We start from the raw sequence: 20,243 nt of genomic DNA, 5'->3' as shown, positions 1-20,243 counted from the left end.
AATGTATTGGCCATTTTTATCAAGTGTCTGTTCAAATATCTTGCCCATTTTCTATTGGGTTGTCTGTCTTTTTCCTATTGATTTGTAGGAATTTATTATTTATTCTGGAAATGAGATCTTTGCTTGTTGCAAATCCCTTCTCCCATTTTATGGTTCACTTTGGCAATCTCTCATGTCTTTTCATGGACTTAAATTCTTAATTTTAATATATTCCAATGTATTTTTCTTTTATGGTTAGTACTTTGTGTGTTCCTCTTTAGAAATCCCACTTACACCACGTTTAGGAATATATTCTATGTTTTCTTCTAGATCTGCACTATCCATTAGAAATATAATGTGAGCCACAAACTTGAACTTCAAAGATAATTTTAATTTTTAAGTAGCTCCATTAAAAAACAGAATGAGACAGGTGAAATTAATATGAATAATAAAGTTATTAAGGAGATGTATTTTTTTAAAATAAGATTTTAAATTCCAGTGGCTCTTTTATAGCTATAGCACATACCAATTTGGACTAGCCATATTTCAAGTGCTAATAACCACATGTGTTTAATGGCTATCATATACCATATCAACTCAGTTTAGAAGCTTTAATGACATGCTATTTACATTGAGCTCTGCCATCCATATGATATTGTTTTTTGTGTGTGCCATGAGGTAACACACTGAGCAAGGAAACTAGGTAACTTGTAGAACTGAAGGAAGATCTTCAGGATCCAGGGCCAATCTGGGTCTCTTAGGAACGAAAACAGAGCTTGATGATTCTGGGATTTTCTATCTCTCATCTCTGCACATTCTCTTTTATTTCATCAAGATTTTCTTAACATTGCAGGGGACATGGGCACTAATTGTTCTGGGCTCACATCTTTACAACTTCCAACAAATGAGAAAAGATAAATCTAATTCTGTTTAGAAATATCCCAGCTCAGGTCACATTCCTATACCCTGTAGCTAGGGAGATGATTACTTTTGGCCAGGTCGTTACATGCCCATATATATAATCATGGGACAGAAAGTATTACCAGAAAAAGGAAGGCACCATAGTGTATGTACCATGTCTATTTCTTACATGAGATGCTTTTAGAGACCTGGGGCTATTCCTTGTGCGCAGTGAGCACTAAATAAATATTTATAAATAGCATTAGCATAGTCTCCTAATTTGACAGGAATGCTTAAAATAAGGCCAAAAGCAGGAGGAAGAATATAAACTTATTTGCTTGGAACTCGTTTTTATGATACATACATATTTGAAGACCATCCAAATCCTTAGTTCATAAGTTTAGTTGATTATAAGGGCTTGTTAACATAGAAGATAACTCAACACTTTCTTTGTAACCTGCATTTTTTGCAAATTTCTGGGTGATCGGAAGAGGTATACTGGTGTCATTGGTAACTATGTACAGCTTTGCAGAATTTTTCAATGTAACTCTCTTTTATGTGAAAGTATAATCCTTTCAGCCATTAGTCTAACTTCAGCAAATTTCTTCATAATTATTTTTTTAAATATTGTGAATGAGGATTGCAATGTTATTTGATATTTAAAGAACATTTTTTCCTTCTTTAAAATTTATCTAACTTCCTGTCTGAGTGCAGTGTTAGTCTCAATTTATGAGTTCAGTCATTTAGCACAAAATTTAAAATTGAAGTGAGCTCTGAGTTAGCGAGAGATGAGAAGTTGTGCCCTGAGATTTCTAGTGTTCGACTTTTAACTCACATTTCTTCAGAGCTAATCTGTTCCCTTTTCTGGAAACAAAGTCCTCTCCTCTCTCCATTATGTGCATTAATCAGGAGAATTGTGTGAGTGGAAGGACACACAGAAGCAGGAGGAGAAATAGGGGACAAATCTTCCTTTTGCTTCCTTTTTTGGAATTTCCACAAGATTGAATGAGGAAAATTACCCATTTTTATTTTTTGAAGGCCATCCAGCTGAGAAAAAGTATTTATTTTGGCTTTATAAAAACCCTGACTTGGTATACCCAAAGCAAATTATGTAGGGATTAGGTAAATAATATAAAAAGGAAATGATGTAGCCTAATTATTTGGAGAGTGGAGCATTGATGTGATATAATTTTCTCAGGTGCCAACATAACAGAAAACGGCTCTGACATTCTTCATGCTACTTTTCTGGAGGCTGTTTCTTTCTTATATCTGTCTTGACCCTCCTCCCGGTTCCCACTTCTCGCACACAAGTGTTTTGTCTGCTGTTTTTGCTCAGACATTCGGAAGCACATTCAATGATGTTTGCAAATGTAGCCTCAGGGTAATGATAACATCCGATTCTCACTGAATCGAAAACTGCCTATACCCACAGCCAAAAGTGACATCTAAGATTTCTTTTCTTTTGGTATTTGTTTTATGGACTCTTGATTAAGAAAATTAATAGAGTTTAAAAATGTTTTGCCTTTTTTACTGTTTCAAACTAAACATTCTATTTCTAATTCATTTTAAATTTATAATCATAAAATAACAAAGTTCTTACACTTTAGAAAAAAATCATACATAATATCATCACCTTCCACAAGTGTTATTCTGTGTATTCTTTTTCAAACTTTTGCTATATGCACGTTTTAATGTCATTGTAGTTATTGCTTAATTTTGAAATTGGATTTTTTTGAAATTGGATGGAACAGTATGCAAATGAAGAATATCTTTTACTTAGTTTAAGAGATCACCTAGTGCTAATGAGAATCAGGAAACGACTATTTTCTAGAGTCACCGTGACTTTTAACTTTGTCACAGTCATATGGTGATTTTATATACTGATTTATTATGGGTAGTAAGAAATAATTTTTATCTTTTGAAGTTGAGTCAGGCTCACAATTGTTATGTGCGTGACAGCAGCTATGCAGAATCATTCTAGCTTTGTAAATATTAGATTTGACTGTGTTGCTAGGAAACCCAAAATTTAAAAAAAATTAAACTAATCAGGAAACATCTTATGAAATCTAAATTGGGTTGTAATAAACTATGAAGCTCTTAGTTACGTTCTATTATCAAAACAGTTGCGTGTCAGATGTTTTATACGGAAGGGAAGTTAAAGAAGAAAGAAACTCTTTACAATGCCGTGATCATTTCCTGTTTCATTTTTCATTTTCTTTTTGCATGAAGAGCTTTTGCCCCTCTCTAAGAGTTGCTTTAAGTCTCTGGGAAGTTCTGTTCCTTATTTACTACTTCTGGATGGTTAAGATCCCTTTTAAGTGTGTGCTTTGTTCTCTGAAAAGCTTAGGTCAGTTGAGCAACATGCTGCTAATGTGAAAAAAAAAAAAGAAAAAAGAGCTGAGTAATGCTGGCGCCTTCTCATGTGGCTGATGCAAACCTGGAGAATTTGCATCATCATTTAGCTGGAGTAAGTTGGTGTGACAGGCAGGAGCTTAAATACCAGCCCATGAGGAAGCTGAGCTGGTCTGTAACGATAGGGCGGCAGCAGCAGCCGCAGCAGCAGAGGTAGTCAGAGGAGGTGAAGGAGCCGAGAGCACCATGAACACACACGTGTTTCTGAGGAGTTATTAGATAGCCGTGAAAGAAAATACACCTTTGAGTTTTTACCTATGAACACAATAGCACTGAGAGAGACAGTCTGAAAGTAGAGAGGAAGAGATTGATCAGTCACACCAAGAACAACCAAAGTTGCAAGTTTGGGAGTTTTTTTTTTTCTGTGTTTCATTTTTCCCCCGTGTGTCACCACAATGGTCAGAAAGCCTGTTGTGTCCACCATCTCCACTGGAGGTTACCTGCAGGGGAATGTTAACGGCAGGCTGCCTTCCCTGGGCAGCAAGGAGCCCCCTGAGCAGGAGAAAGTGGTGCTGAAGAAGAAAATCACTTTGCTGAGGGGCATCTCCATCATCATTGGCACCATCATTGGAGCCGGAATCTTCATCTCTCCTAAGGGCGTGCTCCAGAACACGGGCAGCGTGGGCATGTCTCTGATAATCTGGACGGTCTGTGGGGTCCTGTCACTATTTGGTGAGTGCAGCTTCTTCTCTGGGGGTGTGTCTGTGGAGCTGGGCGGTTTGCTTTCTGAGAAAGCAAAGGGGAACTTTTAAAGAGTGAATGAATGGCAAAGGCTACGCCGGACTTTCTGATTTCTGTTTAGGTATGCGAACCACCCAAACACAGCGTCCACTGTTGGCAGGATCCTGAATTCCCTCAACTGACTTTCTGCAGGCTGTGTCCTCTTTTCCTCACTAAGACAATCTTCTGACTTTACCCTGTGGCGATGAGAGCAAAGGCTAACTCTGATGAGCCAGTAAAAGACATTTGAGCTTTCTGTGCGGGGCAGTTGTGCTTGGTTACGTGTGTTTGGGGCATCTTGGCAGCTGACATGCTGAATGAAACACTTGTGAAGTAAAACCCAGCTGTAGCCTATTTAGACACAGAACTAAGCATTCGGCAGGAGTTTTACTGACTTTTTATTGGCAAAATGAACGGGCGGCAGTCTTTTCCTTTTAATTTTTTTTAACTTCATGTGCTTGCCAGTTCCTAATATTCTTTCAAAGGTCCTCAACGTGAAAAGCTGTGTGATGCACGTAACTCAGTGCCTATTGTCAATAGGAATATTGCGAGGATCTGAGCGTACTTCAAATTATTTCCACCTTTCACATCTCCCCAATACCTTTAAATGTTTGCAATATAAATTGTAAAGTTGGAATTAGGCGTTAGTTTGCTGTGCTTGCCCAGATCTGTTTTCTTTCTTTATAGTTCACTTGGTCTCCAAAGACACAGGTAATTTGTCCACCTGTTCAGTGGGTTAATCTGAACAGAACTGGTAGAAGGATAACAATTATTAATTTTTCTTCAAAATCTAGATCTCTTTTATTGATTTGATAATTAATAGTAAAAAGGTAATAAATTCCCCCTCATGTGGTGGGAAACTTACTAGAAAGCTACCTGAGTTAGTTGTAAAGGTAACAAAAACTGGTGAATGGTCAAAAAAATTAAATTATTTTTATACTTTGGGTAGATGTCTAAGATTACTTGCTCCTCTCTGGCAAATAGTGTGTTTTGATTCCAAAAGACTCTAGTACTAATTCTTGGTCATAACTGTAGGACCTCGTCCTAACTCTTGGTCATATAGGTACCAGTCTGATCATTCTTAAGACCTTGTGATGTTTTAATGCATTGGTTTGTCATTCAGCTAGAGAACTCAAATTTCCATTATTAGAAAGTATTTTAAATAAAACTTGTTAAAACAAAGCCTTAGTATAGAAATATCATAGAGGAATTATTTTTAGGTTTTTAATAAGAGTTGGTGGTATTCTACAGGGTTCTGGCACGTACATATATAGACAAACAACATAGACAGAAACCTAACTGTTGCTCTTCTTAAATAACTTTGTGCACCCTCAGTCTTTGATCTTCTACAACATTTGGTATATTCAGAATAAATCCACGTCTAAAAGGGAAAACCGTAACCAGCTTCCTGGACTCTGCATACTTATGTTCATGCAGCTTCCACTATGTGATTTGATTTTTGTACGCAATAAAAAGTTATTCAGATATAAAAAAATGGATCACTCTGAGCTTTGAACTAGTTAGTGATGTTGACCTGACTATGAAAATACGCTTCTGCATAAGTGTATCATCACAAGCAGAAGCTCAGGGAAAAAAAAGTTAAAGGGACTAGCTAAGGTGACACGAGATGGTATTCTTTGATTACTAATTGCAAAGTGTGCGCTCCTGTATTAATCTTCTTATCTATAGTTACATTGCCTTTGTCACTTAAGTTTCCAGGAGCTTTTTGAGAGGATGCTTCCCTAACAGGAAGCAAAGCAACGTATGAGAAAAAAAATCCTTTGCCTTAAAACTCTAGAACTCTGGGACTAAGAAGAAATAATCTATATATGTGGTTTACAATTTTTTTAAAGTCAGGGTCAGTACATGGAGTTTTACATCCTGTTTTGAACTTTTTTCATCTGGGTAAAATGGTTCTGGAGCTTGACACCTTTGAATGAAAATCTCATTCCTCCAGAACTCAATTTAGACCTAGGGTAACCATCCTGGAGTTTCAGCAGAGCGTACACAGGTCTAGGTATTGATGCTCTGGCAATAAATTCTGAGGTACTTAAGACTCTTTCCAATAGCATTTTATATTGGATGCTTTTCTGTACAGCCTACCAACATGGTTACTGGTTTCCAACAAAGAGTGAATGGCAACTTTAATGAGTTATAAATAGGCAAACTCCCAGTGATCCCCCAATATCAATCTGCAGACTAGTTACTTTAGAATCATCTGTGTGAGTTTGGAAATAATAGATTTTCTTGGATCCCTCTATTGGAGAGTCTGGACTCTCTTAATTAGAGAGTAGTTCTGGGGTATGGCCTTAGAGTCTGTTTTCTATTTGTTTTTAAATAAAAAATTCCTCCCAGTGACTCTGAGACAGTGCTAGGTTCAGGAATAGCATAAGTGATACTAAGATTTCACTGAATATCCAGATTATCTTCATGTCGGACACTTCTACCTGAAGCTTTACTGATTGGCAATAATTTCCCACACTTGAATCTCTGAAGTCGCTCAGGCAAAAGTTGTGTTACATTTGAGTACTTAGCATTATGGATAGAACTTCTCGTAAAATATCCAGATTATATTTTTCATTTTCTTGGTAAGCAATTGCTCAAATTAATAGGTATAACTTTATTTCATGAGGTGCTTTCCGTGTGTCAGGCCCAGTACTGCCCTTGGCATTCATGATCACATTTATACACTCAACTCCCTTATGGGCTGAGACTTGCAATCTCCGTTTTACAGAGAGTGAAACTGAGGTTTTGCTCAAGTCCGTGTGAATTCTATTGCCAGATGTCAAAATTTGGTTTATAATTAATTCTACCTAAGGTACATAGATATAAGTTATAGCAGCTCTTTTTTAGAAGTGTGCTATGTCAACTACCCAGAAGTGTACACTTCAAAAACATCCAAGAAAATATTTTCTAGAAATAGAATATCTGAGTCAAAATTCATTTTGTTGACAAATAAAACATATCCCACAAATTAAGTGAAGTCTTGCAAGGCCCAGAGTCCATACGTTTCCGAAGTACAGATAAATTTTGTTTATTTTGATGCGCCACAGAAATACCTTGATTAAAAAGATTCTCAATATAAGCAGGTCAATTTGGAGTAGTTCCTTGTCTTGGTATGAAGTCATATTCTTCAAAAATAGGTTAGTTATTGGCATCTGTCTTCTCTTTTTCTCTTGTTCTGAGGTTTGAGATTCAAAATTCTTAATAATATGATGTTGTTTTAGAAGTTTGTCTTTACCACTTTAAGTAAAATTACATTGTTTGAATCGAATGAACTAGATCTCACATGTGAAGAAGTTGCAAGATCAAATGTGAAGAATTTGCAAGAGGAACTTGTGGATCTTATCAGATGACTATGTTTTTTTGTCTTGAAATAAGGATGTCATTCAGACCAAAGCATGCAGTCACATCTCAGGCAGCATAAACGTTGCTGTATCAGTTCTGTTGCAGGATGACTTGGTAATGTTTTAACTTCGTGCCTTTCTGTTATAAACATTTCACAGGAGCCTTGTCCTATGCCGAATTGGGAACCAGTATCAAGAAATCTGGTGGTCATTATACATATATTCTGGAAGTCTTTGGCCCGTTACCAGCTTTTGTACGAGTCTGGGTGGAACTACTCATAATACGGTAAGAGCATAGATAGAAAAAAATTAAGGAAAAATAGACCTATTCATTATGCCCTTCTGTGAATCACTTTGATTAGTTTTAACTAATTAGAAACATGAATGTCATGTGACTATGTTGTAAATACGTCTACATAAAATCTGTGATGAAATACCTCAATTAATGTTCTTAAGGAAGTTTTGCTCCTGGCAGTGGTTTGCCAACCATGCCAAACTTTTAAAGTATCTGCTTCTCTTTAATATTCACTTATTCTCTATGACATTTATAGGAAAGATGTTGACCTGAAAGCATATGAAGCATCAAAATCCACCTTCATAAATCATACCTCTTGACTAGCCAGACAAAACTAAATATCATGCTAGGAGTTGGAGCTTTCCTTTTTGTAGATTACACCATTAAGTTGTTTAACTTCACTTAATTTTTATGATGAGGAAACTTCTGTGCCTAACAACTTAGTGTGTCACCAAGTCTTATGCTTTACAACAAATAAAACCTTGACATAGATGACTCACGTCCTCAGCTTAAACAAATCCGTGAACCACGGTTGCGAAAGTCTTTTTTGATTTTATTGTTATGAAAATGTCTTCCTCTTCCTGATTGTCTTGGTTGAAAATCAAACCAAATAGTGCTAAGTCATTCTGAATAGCAAATTTCCTTCAACTTAGTGGAAAACTTGTGATGTCATATGAGAAGTTTAGAGTGTCAGAGTTCCATAAGGCTGACTGCTTCCGTAAAGCGTGACTTGCACTTTCTGGTTAGAGTTTAACAGAGGTAACTAGGGGAGTTTGCTCTTACTGTAAACTTATCAGGCGTACACAGCTGAAAGCTCACGTAAGTTTTTATCCTTTCATTGGTGGCTAAGTGGCAAATGCAGAGCTAATAAGTATTGACAACATTAATCATGATTTTTCTAGTCCTAGGAGTCTCTTTTTTAACAAAAAGCTTCAGAGTAGTATTCACTCCTTTGTTAACTCTGTTCTCATTTTAAGCAATTCTGTATTATTTAAAACTTGTTATAATGGAATAATGATGAAGAACTATTTTGTTCCTTTTCTAAAATCTCGGATTTGCCTGAGACATGCCTTCCATTCTTTTCTGATGATCCAAATCTTACTCTTCAAAGGTCAGCTTAAATCTTATCTTTTCCACAGTTAATTTCCTGTTCATCTCGGTTTATAGTATTTCTTTCCTCTCTTAATTCTTCTGAAAAATGAAGTCTCTGCTTCTCATTTGACATTGAACATGATAACTTAGATTCTCGCTTAATATTTTAGGTGTCTGTGTTCTGTTTCCCCATTAAAACTGCAAGCATTTCAAGCACTTAAGACCAGGTCTCGCACTTTTCGTAACCCTTATACTACTTACTTCAGTGCCCTGAGTATCATAGATGTTAAATTCTTTTTGAATAAATGACTGAAATTTTAAGGTAGTAATAGTTTGAATACAACACACTCAGCATTCGAATGAGCGCACTACTTATTTAGAGTGCATTCCTGTCAGGATAGTGGTCTTTGTATCCTGATCCAACTGGACTTGAATCCCTCTTCAGTCATGTATTGATTGGCTGGCTTTGGCTAATTGGTTATCATTATGATGAGCATGATCATTCCATTTGCGGTAGCACAGATATAGTGCTCATTCATTCATTTATTCATTCCACGAATTGCTACTAGATGGCGAATGGCAAGTTAAAGCTATCTAAAGTGGATTGAGCCCTAATTCCTGTTCCCAAGTAGCTCATAATCAAATGTTACTTTAATTGCAAGAGAGCTGCTTCATGGTATGTGTGTGTGTGTGTTTTGACAGAGGAAATTACCTAGATGTACTCTAGAATCTTTTTTAATAGGCTTTTGTGTTTCTTTGTAATAATGGACTCACATTGCTTGGTTGCTCTTTCAAACAGAGAGTGTAATGAATGACTTGAGGGGTGACAAGGTACCTGTGTACTTTAACATTTCTCTTCAGTTGACGACACTCATAGTACCTGAATACTTACTATTAAAACCATAGTTCAGTTTAGGTCACTCTTGCCAGAAATAATCTGAAAAACATATCTTTCAAGGAAAGAATTATCAGACATCTGTACGTAGCAGGGGTCATTATAATGAATTCACACATTCACCATAGATTCAATATTTATTGGGTTTCTACTGTATGATAGAGACTATACTGAACGCTGGGGATAAAATAGTGATTAAGATAGACACAGTCTTGTGGTCATGGAGCTCAGGGTCAAAGGAGGGAAATAGTTATCAATCAAGAAATCACACAAGTGAATATAATGTTCAACTATGATAAGAGCTGGAAAAGCGAAGCCATGAGGTTCAGTAGGAGAGTATTCTCTGGAGATCTAACCCAGTCAGAATGTTGGAGAAGCTTCCTTGGACCAAGGAAGATTGGACTAAGATCTGAGGTATAAAAAACCTGTCAGCGAGTTGCAGGGCCCCCAGGTAAAGGGTATTCAGATCCTTCTAGTGGGAAGAAACAAACTGAAGAGGAAGGGAAAGCTTAGACCAAATGGAGACTTAAATGGAGGATTTTTGCATATTCTGAACATATTTTGAAAGCACTAAAATGACATGATCCTATTTTAACTTATACAGCAAAAATTGATAAATGGTGGAGAACAGGAAGAATATGTTTGAGGAGAGGAGGAGAGGATCTCTAGTAAAAGAAGGAAGTCAAGAAATTTGTGGCGCTGCCTAATATAAGCAGGCCAAGGTTGGAACACATAATGGTGGTTCGTTTTATGACAGTCTAGGGACCGAGCTTGGATGTTGGGTCACCAAGAGAAGGAAGAGAAGCTGAAAGGGAAGATTGGCATGAGAAATTAGGTAATTCCCTGGACTTGTCCGTGTATCTAAAGAGTATACATTCATATATACATATTTTTAAACTGAAAGGCATGTGTAATTTTCTCATAGGAATATTTGAAGAATTAAGGTAGAATGGTTTGTTACCTAACTTGCTACATACCTGAACTTATTTCATTTTCTTGTCTCATGCCTGTTTTCTCAATTTTATAAAATTACAAGGGTACTATTATTTTTCAACTTATACTTTGCATCTAAATATTTCTATGGAATTAAGAATAATCACTTGGCTCTTCAGGTTTTTGTCTGTACTGGAAAAATAAGAATAATACAATGTCAAGGATATAAGCATATATTTGCGATGAGCACTTATTAATACTAATTTTTTAAGTCGAGTTTTGTGTTCATGTTCTGACCATGCCCTGACCCTTGAGATCTGCACTTTTAACATATTCATGCTATGGCTGGGGTTTAGTTGTTGATTTATTGAGAAGAAGACTGCTTCTTGTGAAGTTCAGCTCTGTCAGGATCTCAAGTAATAAACTAGATTTTTTTAAGGAAAAGTGAAATATGAGAGAACAAAACGGATAGCACTTAGTCATGCTCCCATGGATATGTGAAGTTTAAAAACTAGCCACCAGGGCTGGCCCAGAGGTGTAGTGGTTAAGTTCACATGGTCTGCTTTGGTGCCCCAGGGTTCGCAGGTTCAGATCCCAGGTGCAGACCTAGCGCTGCTCATAAGCCATGCTGTGGCGGTGTGCCATATACAAAATAGAGGAAGACTGGCACAGATGTTAGCTTAGTGACAATCTTCCTCAAGCAAAAAGAGGAAGATTGGCAACAGATGTTAGCTCAGTGCCAATCTTCTTCATAAAAACCAAAACAAAACAGAACAAAAAGCCAGACACCAAAGTTATGGACAATATTTCATTTGGAATTTCTCTGACAACCTAATCAAATATAGAGTTCTGAAAACTATAGACTTGCATCTTTAACATGTTCCATATGCTGAATAATGATACCTCAAAGTAGAAAAAGTTTGGTGAAGACACTATTCAGTTTTTTCCTGTAGTTAATGTGAATATATATTTTTATTTCTTTTTTCCTAGCCCTGCAGCCACTGCTGTGATATCTCTGGCATTTGGACGCTACATTCTGGAACCATTTTTTATTCAATGTGAAATTCCTGAACTTGCAATCAAGCTCATTACAGCTGTGGGCATAAGTGAGTATCGTGAGTATAAATATGAAAGAGAAAAAAACCCACAAAAATATTTGGCTATAAAGACTTTTTGCCTGGTGGGACTGCGCCCACATTGTAGTGTTTTGTTGACAGTTCCTTGCCAAATTTATGTTGGAAAATAAAAAAAAGAATAAGAATTTGGAGTGATCCCTGATATTCTATTACGTGCCAGTTTTGCAGTGAGTCAAGACATCTGATGGCTAATCTTTTAAAATAGGACAACAAAAACCACTTTGTTAGGAAAACTATAAGTGGATTGAACAAAAGAATAGAATTCTTCAGAGGAAAAATCAATTATTTCATGGATTTTTTTGAATGAGAAATTACCCTTCCTCAGCGATAACTTGTTGAATGATAACTCACTTATCCCCATGGAGTGATGTTTATGTGTTGGGTGTGTACATAGTGTTATACATTTTATAACGTTAGCGGCTGTCACTTTCAGTGTCATAGTTCTAGCTGTCCATTGACGGTCATGATAAGAGTCTTCCTTCAATAATTGATTATTAGTAACATTTCTCAAATTAGGTCTCCAAGTTAGGAAGTTGTTCCTTTTTATCAATGGGAACAGATATTAGGAATTTCTTTTAAAGGAAATAAAAAAGAGGAACATGCACAATATTACATAAGTGACATGAAGCCAAATATGACTCTAACTTCCTATAGGAGTCTAGATTTCAAACTCTTGAGTATTATGGGAAACAACTTATAAAGAACAAAAAAAATTTGTTGACTGATTTTTATGAGAAGAGGTCTAAGAATTTTCCTCTAGCAGAGAAGTCTATGGAATGTCAACTTGTTAAACTTGGAGAATTACGCAGCTTCAGTTTTCTCAGGCAGCAGAAAATTGGTGGTAAATGAACAGCATCAATGTGATGTTCAGATCTAATACCATGAGCTTGTGTGGGATGAACAATCTGAGCATAGGGTTATAGTTCAGGTTCTAGAGACACACAATCTAGGACTGAAACTTAGTGTCACAATTTCTTAGTTATGTGATTTGGAGCTAAATATTAAACCGTTTTAAGTGTCAGTTTTATTTATGGGTAAAACACCTGTGAAAAGATAATCTATCTTGAATGGCTGCAGAAAGATGAAATTACGTCAGAGTTTTAAGGCCTTTAGCAGAGTGTGTTCCCCATAGAAAGTTCTTGATAAATCTGGTGTCCCACTAAGGGATTGGACTAACAGCCATTGTTGTACCCATTACATTCTTATCCCTCAAATGACTAAGGTAGAATTATATCACAATTATTATATGCAAAAAGAGAAGGATAGGTAGCATTTTTGAGAGCTCTATAAATTGACAATACTGGTTAATAATTAGAATCTATAACCAGCAAACTTTCAGTAGATTTTCTGTAAACATTTATGAATCCACAAATATTGCCTGCTTGGACTTGAAATGAGATGGATAATGATAAAATATTACTCTTTCAGTAACTCTAGGTGACCTTCTTCTTACTTATCCCAATTCTATTAAACTTCTTAAAGGGAAAATTTGTATTTTAGAGGAGTAAGAGGAAACCATTCAAGCTAAAATTTTAAAGCAATTATAGGTAAGGATAACTAAGTATGGGCCATTTACAAAACTCCTGGAGTAGGAGATTGGAATGGAGATGGGCTAGAGATGGAATAGTTAACAAAGAGCCTGAGTAAATCTTGGATGAACCTAGACACTTCCTTCTATTTTTTTCATTAGTTACAACATTAGTTTACAAATTTTGATCTTCCCATCGCAAGCTTGAGATTCTGAGGAAATGTGTTCCCATAGTCAGAAGCACTGAAAGAGAAAACGGGATGTTCTTATGACTCGGTGGTTGGTCATGGCAATCAGAGGCCTAACTGGGAGAGTCAAACTGTCTTTGAGAAAGATTTAGCCTTAATGGAGCAACAGCGGGTGGAGAATGGAGACTGAGAAGGAGAAATGTACCTGGGGGCAAATCTCTCACATTCTGCATTGTTCAAAGTGACTATAACAGGTGATTTTCTGCCTGTTCGGGGTGGAAGGGTAGGAAACAGAGTTTAATTGCGTGAGTTGCCTCTCTGTATTCCCTGGGGAAGGAAAGAGTTTGTGGGAGTTTGAAATCTCTAGTTCAAGTGGAGAAGAAGAGCAAACCTGAAGGATCTTGTTATAGTCAAATCACAGCAAAAAGAAATTTCAAGCTTTGTTAAATGTCAACCAACCATTTGAGAAATGATAGTGGGGTGGGGGTGGGGAGTTACTAAATACTAATTTACTCCCGTCCCTTTTTTTAACGTACTCTACTTCAATTCTATCAAATTAATAAAGATGAAAAGTTTTTGCTTATCCAAAATCCTGTCCATTCTGGTAAACACGTCAGGCACATGGAGGTTTAACTGGGAAATCTTAAATACTCGCATTTGGCGCTCCCTCTAGTGCAATACTGACATTACGCCCTTTACTTTCTATGGAACTCTGTGAATTTTCACTGTCCTTGTAGGTAGGTTCAATAAGCATTGAAGTATGTTTAATTTTAAAATGATATTTGGTCTTTGGTTCTGGTCTTCTGAAACTACACCTTATGTAAGAATACACTTGAATGGCAGAATATTATAATAAAAATACTCTTGTCAAAATGTGAGATCTAGTCCCAGATCCACCCCTGACCAACCTCTCTGAGTGTCAGTGCCCTCCCTAGTTTAGTTTATGTAGGAGAGTAAAGAGTCTGCCATGCTTTTCATACCTTGTGGGAATAATTAAGGGCAGCAAATAAAATAACACTTGCAGCTGCACGGTGAAAAAAATTAGCCAGTTCTACAAATGCGTGACTGTATTTGCAAAACTGTGTTGTCCTGGCATCATTAAATTACGTGAAAGAAAATCTGGGACCAGGTCTGTGCTAGCATTTCGAATATAGCATGTGGTGTGGCTCTGTTCAAATCTTCAGAAGTCTGGCTATATGTCCTCCTTTTCCACCATAGGTAAATTACCAACACAACCAATTCTTAGGTCCATATACATAGTATTGACATATGCAAGTACTGTGGAACAAGAACCATATCCTTCAGGAGGATGACCAATAAAATATGGAATCCAAGTGTCCTGAAAACCCAGCCAAGATAAACATGAACATTAGCAGAGAGGAAGAGCCATCAGGTGTTTGAAAGAATGAGGTAGACTAGAGGAAGAATATATGTTTTTTGAGCTACTTCCTCATTGTTACCTATGAATTAGCTGTAAGAGTGGGGTCAGCTTTCCTAGGCTCTGCGCCTATCTTCACACTTAGTTATATAAACAGAGACAAGTTAAATAATATCCTGAGCCTCAGCTATTCACCTCAGAAATAAGGCCAATGATGGTAACAATGTCGTAGAAATATGAGGATTAAATAACATTACCATGTAAAGTCTTTGTACAACGTCTGCCACATAATAACAGTTTACATTTGTGTAATGCTTACCATTTTTATTCTCAATCATGAGATCCCGGATACGGACTATCCTCTGCATTTTAATGGTGTTTGTTGGTATACATCCTCTCTGAAATTAATGCATCCAGGAAATAAATGCTAACAAAGAGATAAAAGGCAACCCAGGCAGCTGTTACAAAAAACAGTGGCAGGATCCACTTTAACTCACCAGATAGCATCCATACGGCATCCATATATTTTCTCAGTTTAGCACGAAGCAATAAGAAGTCAGAAGCCAGAGAGAACCCGAACATGGGAGAAAATCTACTATATCCAGGCTCAGTGATCTCACTCTGCAAAACCAGAGACAGACTGGAATTATGGAAGTGCAGAAAGGAATGCTTGCCAGTCCTTAAATCACTGCCGTAGTCCTTGACATTCCCCTAAACATTCTCTTCAAATACTGCTCCCTTCAAATATATATTTCTTACCTCCAGGATTTATACATTTAGCTTTCATGGCTGCAGCTCAGATCTTAGGAAACTGCATCATAAATAAGTAAATAAAAACTATATGTCCTGGTATTTTAATTTTGGCAACATTTAAGGAAAGCAAAAAAAAAAAAGAAGCTCAAATTGATATAAGTACTTCCTAATGTGTGAAATTAGCAATTATTATTCAAAGGAAGTAAAACTAGGACCAGAGAGCTTGCTCAGATTTTCTTGATTATTACTATGTGGGGATAGTGTCTATAAAAAAGCAGATACTATTTGTTTCAGAAACTCAGAAAGCTCTTGCATTTAGTGAATCCCAAATCCCTTTTCAATATTGTTAGATGAGCAAAGTAACGTGGACTTGAATTTCTCTGTAAAGACACATGATGAAACAGCGGTTCTGGCCACTGGAGGACACGGTGCCTCTGTACTAGCTGCCTTGTTACTTGTTAAGCTGTATCCTCCAGGTCATAGAGGTACCTCTCAGCTGGAATTTGGTGTACCAAATAATGAAAACAATGTCTGGGTGCTCAGATAAAGCAGGGTTTTGAGAAACCTTTGAGAGAAATCAATCTTAACCAGAATTTTTAGTTCAGCATCTGAGAGGAAAGCAAGGTGAGATTATCAACTCACAATATTTGCTTGATTTTTGTCTTCCATTTTTCTAAGAAAACTTCACAAAATATAAAAGGAAATCTCAAATATTCACTTTTTTCTATTCCAATAGGCATTAAGTACTTACATTCTTTAGGAAAGTTACATACCTTCTTTCCTCTTTTCAAATATATAGACAGAAGTTCCAAAAATAAAAATACCTCTTTCTCTCTTCCCTCTCCCTTCGTCCCTCCTACCCTTCCTTTCCTCTCTCCCTCCTTCCATCCACCTTTCCTTCTTGCCTTCCTTCCCACTTTCCCCTTCTTCCCTCTCTCTTTTCATCCACCCTTCTTTTCTCCCTTCTTTCTCTTCCTTCCTCCCTCCCTGCCTTCCTTCCTTTTTTTCTTTCTCTTTCTCCTTTCTTCCTCCTTTTTCTCCCTTCCTCTCTGTATACTCAGCTCTTTTCTATTGTGGAGTATTTTCAGAAATAGAGACTGTTTGGGGTTTTAGGGGCTCTACTTAAAAGAACACAGTGCTCTTTTGTTGCTGGTGGGAACATGAGTCCAACGTTTTTCAGGCCAATGTTGAATCTCCTTAACTAAAATAATAATCCTTTTCAAATGATGACTCATTTGTTATAGTGTAATTTGCATAGAAAAAGGAAAAGAATTGCTGGATGATGAAGATGAGAGGAGAGTTGCATTAAATTTTTTTCAATATATAAGTGCTTTATATGGGGGAGAGAAAAATTATCTTATTTTTTATCCTTCCTCTGATAAAATAATGCACTTTGCCATTAACAATGGACCTGTTTATTTCTTCATGTTTTCAGTTTCAAATGTAAATAAAATATTTCCCTTAGCTTCCCATGTAGCTTCTCACTGCTCCGGACTCCTCATTACTGCTTTGAAACATTTCTTCATTAGTTACCCCCTATTTAGCTTTGTATGGGATCTACTGATCCCTGATTTTTCCCAACGTCAAATTTTCTTCAAAAATAAAAATTGCTTTATTGATATTTTACTTAAAAATGGCGTATGCTCATTATACAAATTATTAAAATAATGCAGAAAAATAAATATAAAAATTGAAAATTGTTCACTATTCTATCATCTATAAATACTCTCTGTTAAAGTTTTGGTAAATGCTCTTTTAGATGTTTTTCCTTCCCTTTCTCTCTGTCTTTGTGTTTTTATCTATCTGTCCATCTATCTATCTATCTAGCAATTGTCTATCCTGTCTTTGTAACTTTCTGTGTTGGTCAGTAATATGTCATGAACACCCTTTCATGTAATAAATATTTGAGTGCATCGTGATTTTAAATGGCTTCATACTAAACCATTAAAAAAGATGTACCTTAATTAGCCTTCCTTTAGGAGGCTAGATTATTTTAAAATTTTTGCCATTACATGTTCTGTGTTGATAACATTTGCACTGATTCTTAAATTCTGAAATGAGCTACTGATTACAGCAGGCGATGGAAACTATGAAGATAACTCAGTACTGAAGATATAGAAAACTTCCCACTGTAACTTGAATTATAAAAATTCTGTATTTTTTTTTTATACCTGAGAAGTATCTTCATACAGTTTTGTTATTTGTTTAGGGAGAATACACTTTTTAAAAAAATAAAGCTTATAGATAATAATTGCTAATGCCAGATAAGAAATAGCTTTTTTCGAGGGTGGAGGCAAGTATCTAAGCATAAGTTTGGAACGAGCGTAAGGTTGGACTCCACTGTCTAGAACAACCTCAGTCATTCTGGCAGAGCACAGGAGGCAGGGTCTCAGAGTATCACCACTCATTTCGTGCCTCCTTGGCTGAAGGTAGTTTTTCTAAATTGAGGATCTAGCTCATTTATTTATTCAACAAAACTGGGCCGGGTATGGAGCTGGATACTAGCAATACAGAGATGAATAACACTTGTTCTATTCTCGAGGTTCTTATGGTCCACAATGTAGGAAGAGTGGATAGTTGAATGCTGCTCAGGAAACTGGAGACAGCATCGTTAAGACAGAGAAATTCTACTGGCTTCAGCCCCAATGTGTCTTCTAGTCTGAGATCTAGTCTGATTCATCCTTAGAACATTTTTTCAAGTCCCCAAATCATATCTTGGAAGCCTCTACTTTTAGGGTAGGTTGAAAGTCTCTCCTTGGTGTGCTAACTGGAAAGAAGAAGAGAAATCCAAAACTTGCTGGCTAAGGCTAGTCCTGAGAGTGAACAATAAGGTCCCAGCCAACTTCTCGACATATTGTTCCATCTCGAGTGCGATTCCACTCTGGCAGGTGAATATGCATGCAGTCATTGAGGGAGAAGATAGCTGCCTGCCACATCAAGCCAAAGAGCCACATCCAGCAATCTGATTGCATGCTGTGATGAGTTCAGGATTTGCTTAGAAGATATTTTTGTATCATTGTCAGGGCACCACAGTCTTTGTCCACTCTTATTGACATGTACAAAGAACAAGAGATGACTTCTTACTGTCTGGAGATTTTATCCAAACTTCTCAAACGTTAATGTACATAAACATTAGAAGATCTTGTTGAAATGCGGATTTGCATTCAGTAGGTCTAGGACCATGCCTGAGATTCTGCATTTCTAAAATGCTTCCAGGTAATGCCAACACTGCTGGTTCACGGATGGCACTTTGAGTAGCCAGGATCTAAGACGTCTTCATGCCAATGAGGATTCACCTTTTGTAACTTCATCTATTTGTTTGCAGCTGTAGTGATGGTCCTAAATAGCATGAGTGTCAGCTGGAGCGCCCGGATCCAGATTTTCCTAACCTTTTGCAAGCTCACAGCAATTGTGATAATTATAGTCCCTGGAGTTATGCAGCTAATTAAAGGTATGGACTGAAAAGTAAATGCTTTTTAGACTATGAATCTGCTTTTGGTCTAACACTAACTTTCGCTTATACTAGCAGAATCCCTTAATTAGTCTCTGCCTGTGGAACTTAGTCTCTATACTGTCATCTTATTGATTTGAAAGTCTGCTACACTGGGGATGAGTTGGTATTTACAACTGAATGGCAACAAGAGGATTAAGACTGGGTCAAGCAACAAAATAAGGCGTCGGTGAATTATCTTGGTATAAACTGTTGAGAGTGAAAATTCAAAGTGGAAAAAAAAATCTGCCTTTAGTTATAACCACAAATAAGTAAGTCCTCTTATTTTTACTTTAAAGTAGTTCAATGGTAGTAATAAAGATTAAAGAGAAAAAGATATTTGGAAACTAATGAAAGATAATCAATAATTATTTTCCTTTATGGATATTATTCCTTTTACCTTGAGAATAGAATCTTGACAGAAGGGGATTGAGACATGGGAATAGCAATCCTAAAAATGAAATACTAATTGACAATAAAAATAGTTGTAGAAACAATTTTTATTGTTACATTATTTTTTATGTAAAATCTGCCTTTCTACAGAAATGTGACACCATTTTCTGGGCGTATTTGTCTTATAGAGTTGACTATTTAATAAGAAAAGATGAGATGGTTGAGGAGGCGATGTCATTTGGAGTTTCAGTTGTTTTAGCAAAGAAGGTACTTGTTTGGATTTAGTGAAAACTGTTGGAAGAGAAGGAGGTTGAGGTGAATTATGTAATTAGCAATGGGCATGATAGTAGGCAATAAATAGGAAAGTGAGACGAAATTGTCAAGAAGTGACATATAACTTGGGCATGTGAAGTATTTAATGTTTACATTGATACTGTCTGTTCCAAGAAAGAGAATTTATAGAGAAATTTAATGAAGTTGCAGGAGAAGAATTACACAAGGCGAAAGGAAATGCCAAAATTCAGCAAAATCATGGCTGATAGTAGAGGCATTAAACAATAACAAACATCAAGAGATCAGTCACTCTGCAGCTGGGGAGCAGGAGCTGCTGCTGGCCATTTAATAAGCCTAGCGGGAGATAGAGCTCTCCTGGCTAAATGTTTGCATCAAATCCAGCAGCCTCAGCCAACTCAGAATAACCACAATAAGGCTTCTTAATGCTATGCCTTACATTGAAGAGAAGACATGCGCTCGCTCTTCTGGTTCATCTCGGCCTCTCCGGAGCTGGCCTGCTCTTGTTTTATG

At 36.7% G+C, this 20,243-nt stretch overlaps 1 protein-coding gene across 1 annotated transcript in view; it reads left to right on the top strand.

The window, feature by feature from the left end:
- The first annotated feature begins 3,395 nt into the window (after positions 1–3,395).
- The window catches only part of SLC7A11 (solute carrier family 7 member 11), an 80,251-nt gene continuing 63,403 nt past the window's right edge, over positions 3,396–20,243 (top strand). Inside the window, exons 1-4 of the mRNA XM_046656666.1 lie at positions 3,396–3,963; positions 7,518–7,644; positions 11,564–11,679; positions 18,882–19,007. Of these exons, the coding sequence (XP_046512622.1) occupies positions 3,687–3,963; positions 7,518–7,644; positions 11,564–11,679; positions 18,882–19,007 (646 nt within the window). The 5' untranslated portion in view covers positions 3,396–3,686. The remainder of the gene's footprint in view (positions 3,964–7,517; positions 7,645–11,563; positions 11,680–18,881; positions 19,008–20,243) is intronic.

This window comes from Equus quagga, chromosome 3 (genome assembly GCF_021613505.1).
Source record: "Equus quagga isolate Etosha38 chromosome 3, UCLA_HA_Equagga_1.0, whole genome shotgun sequence".
NCBI lineage: Eukaryota > Metazoa > Chordata > Mammalia > Perissodactyla > Equidae > Equus > Equus quagga.
Note: the sequence above shows the minus strand (reverse complement) of the source record. Positions and strands in the feature narration are given on the sequence as shown.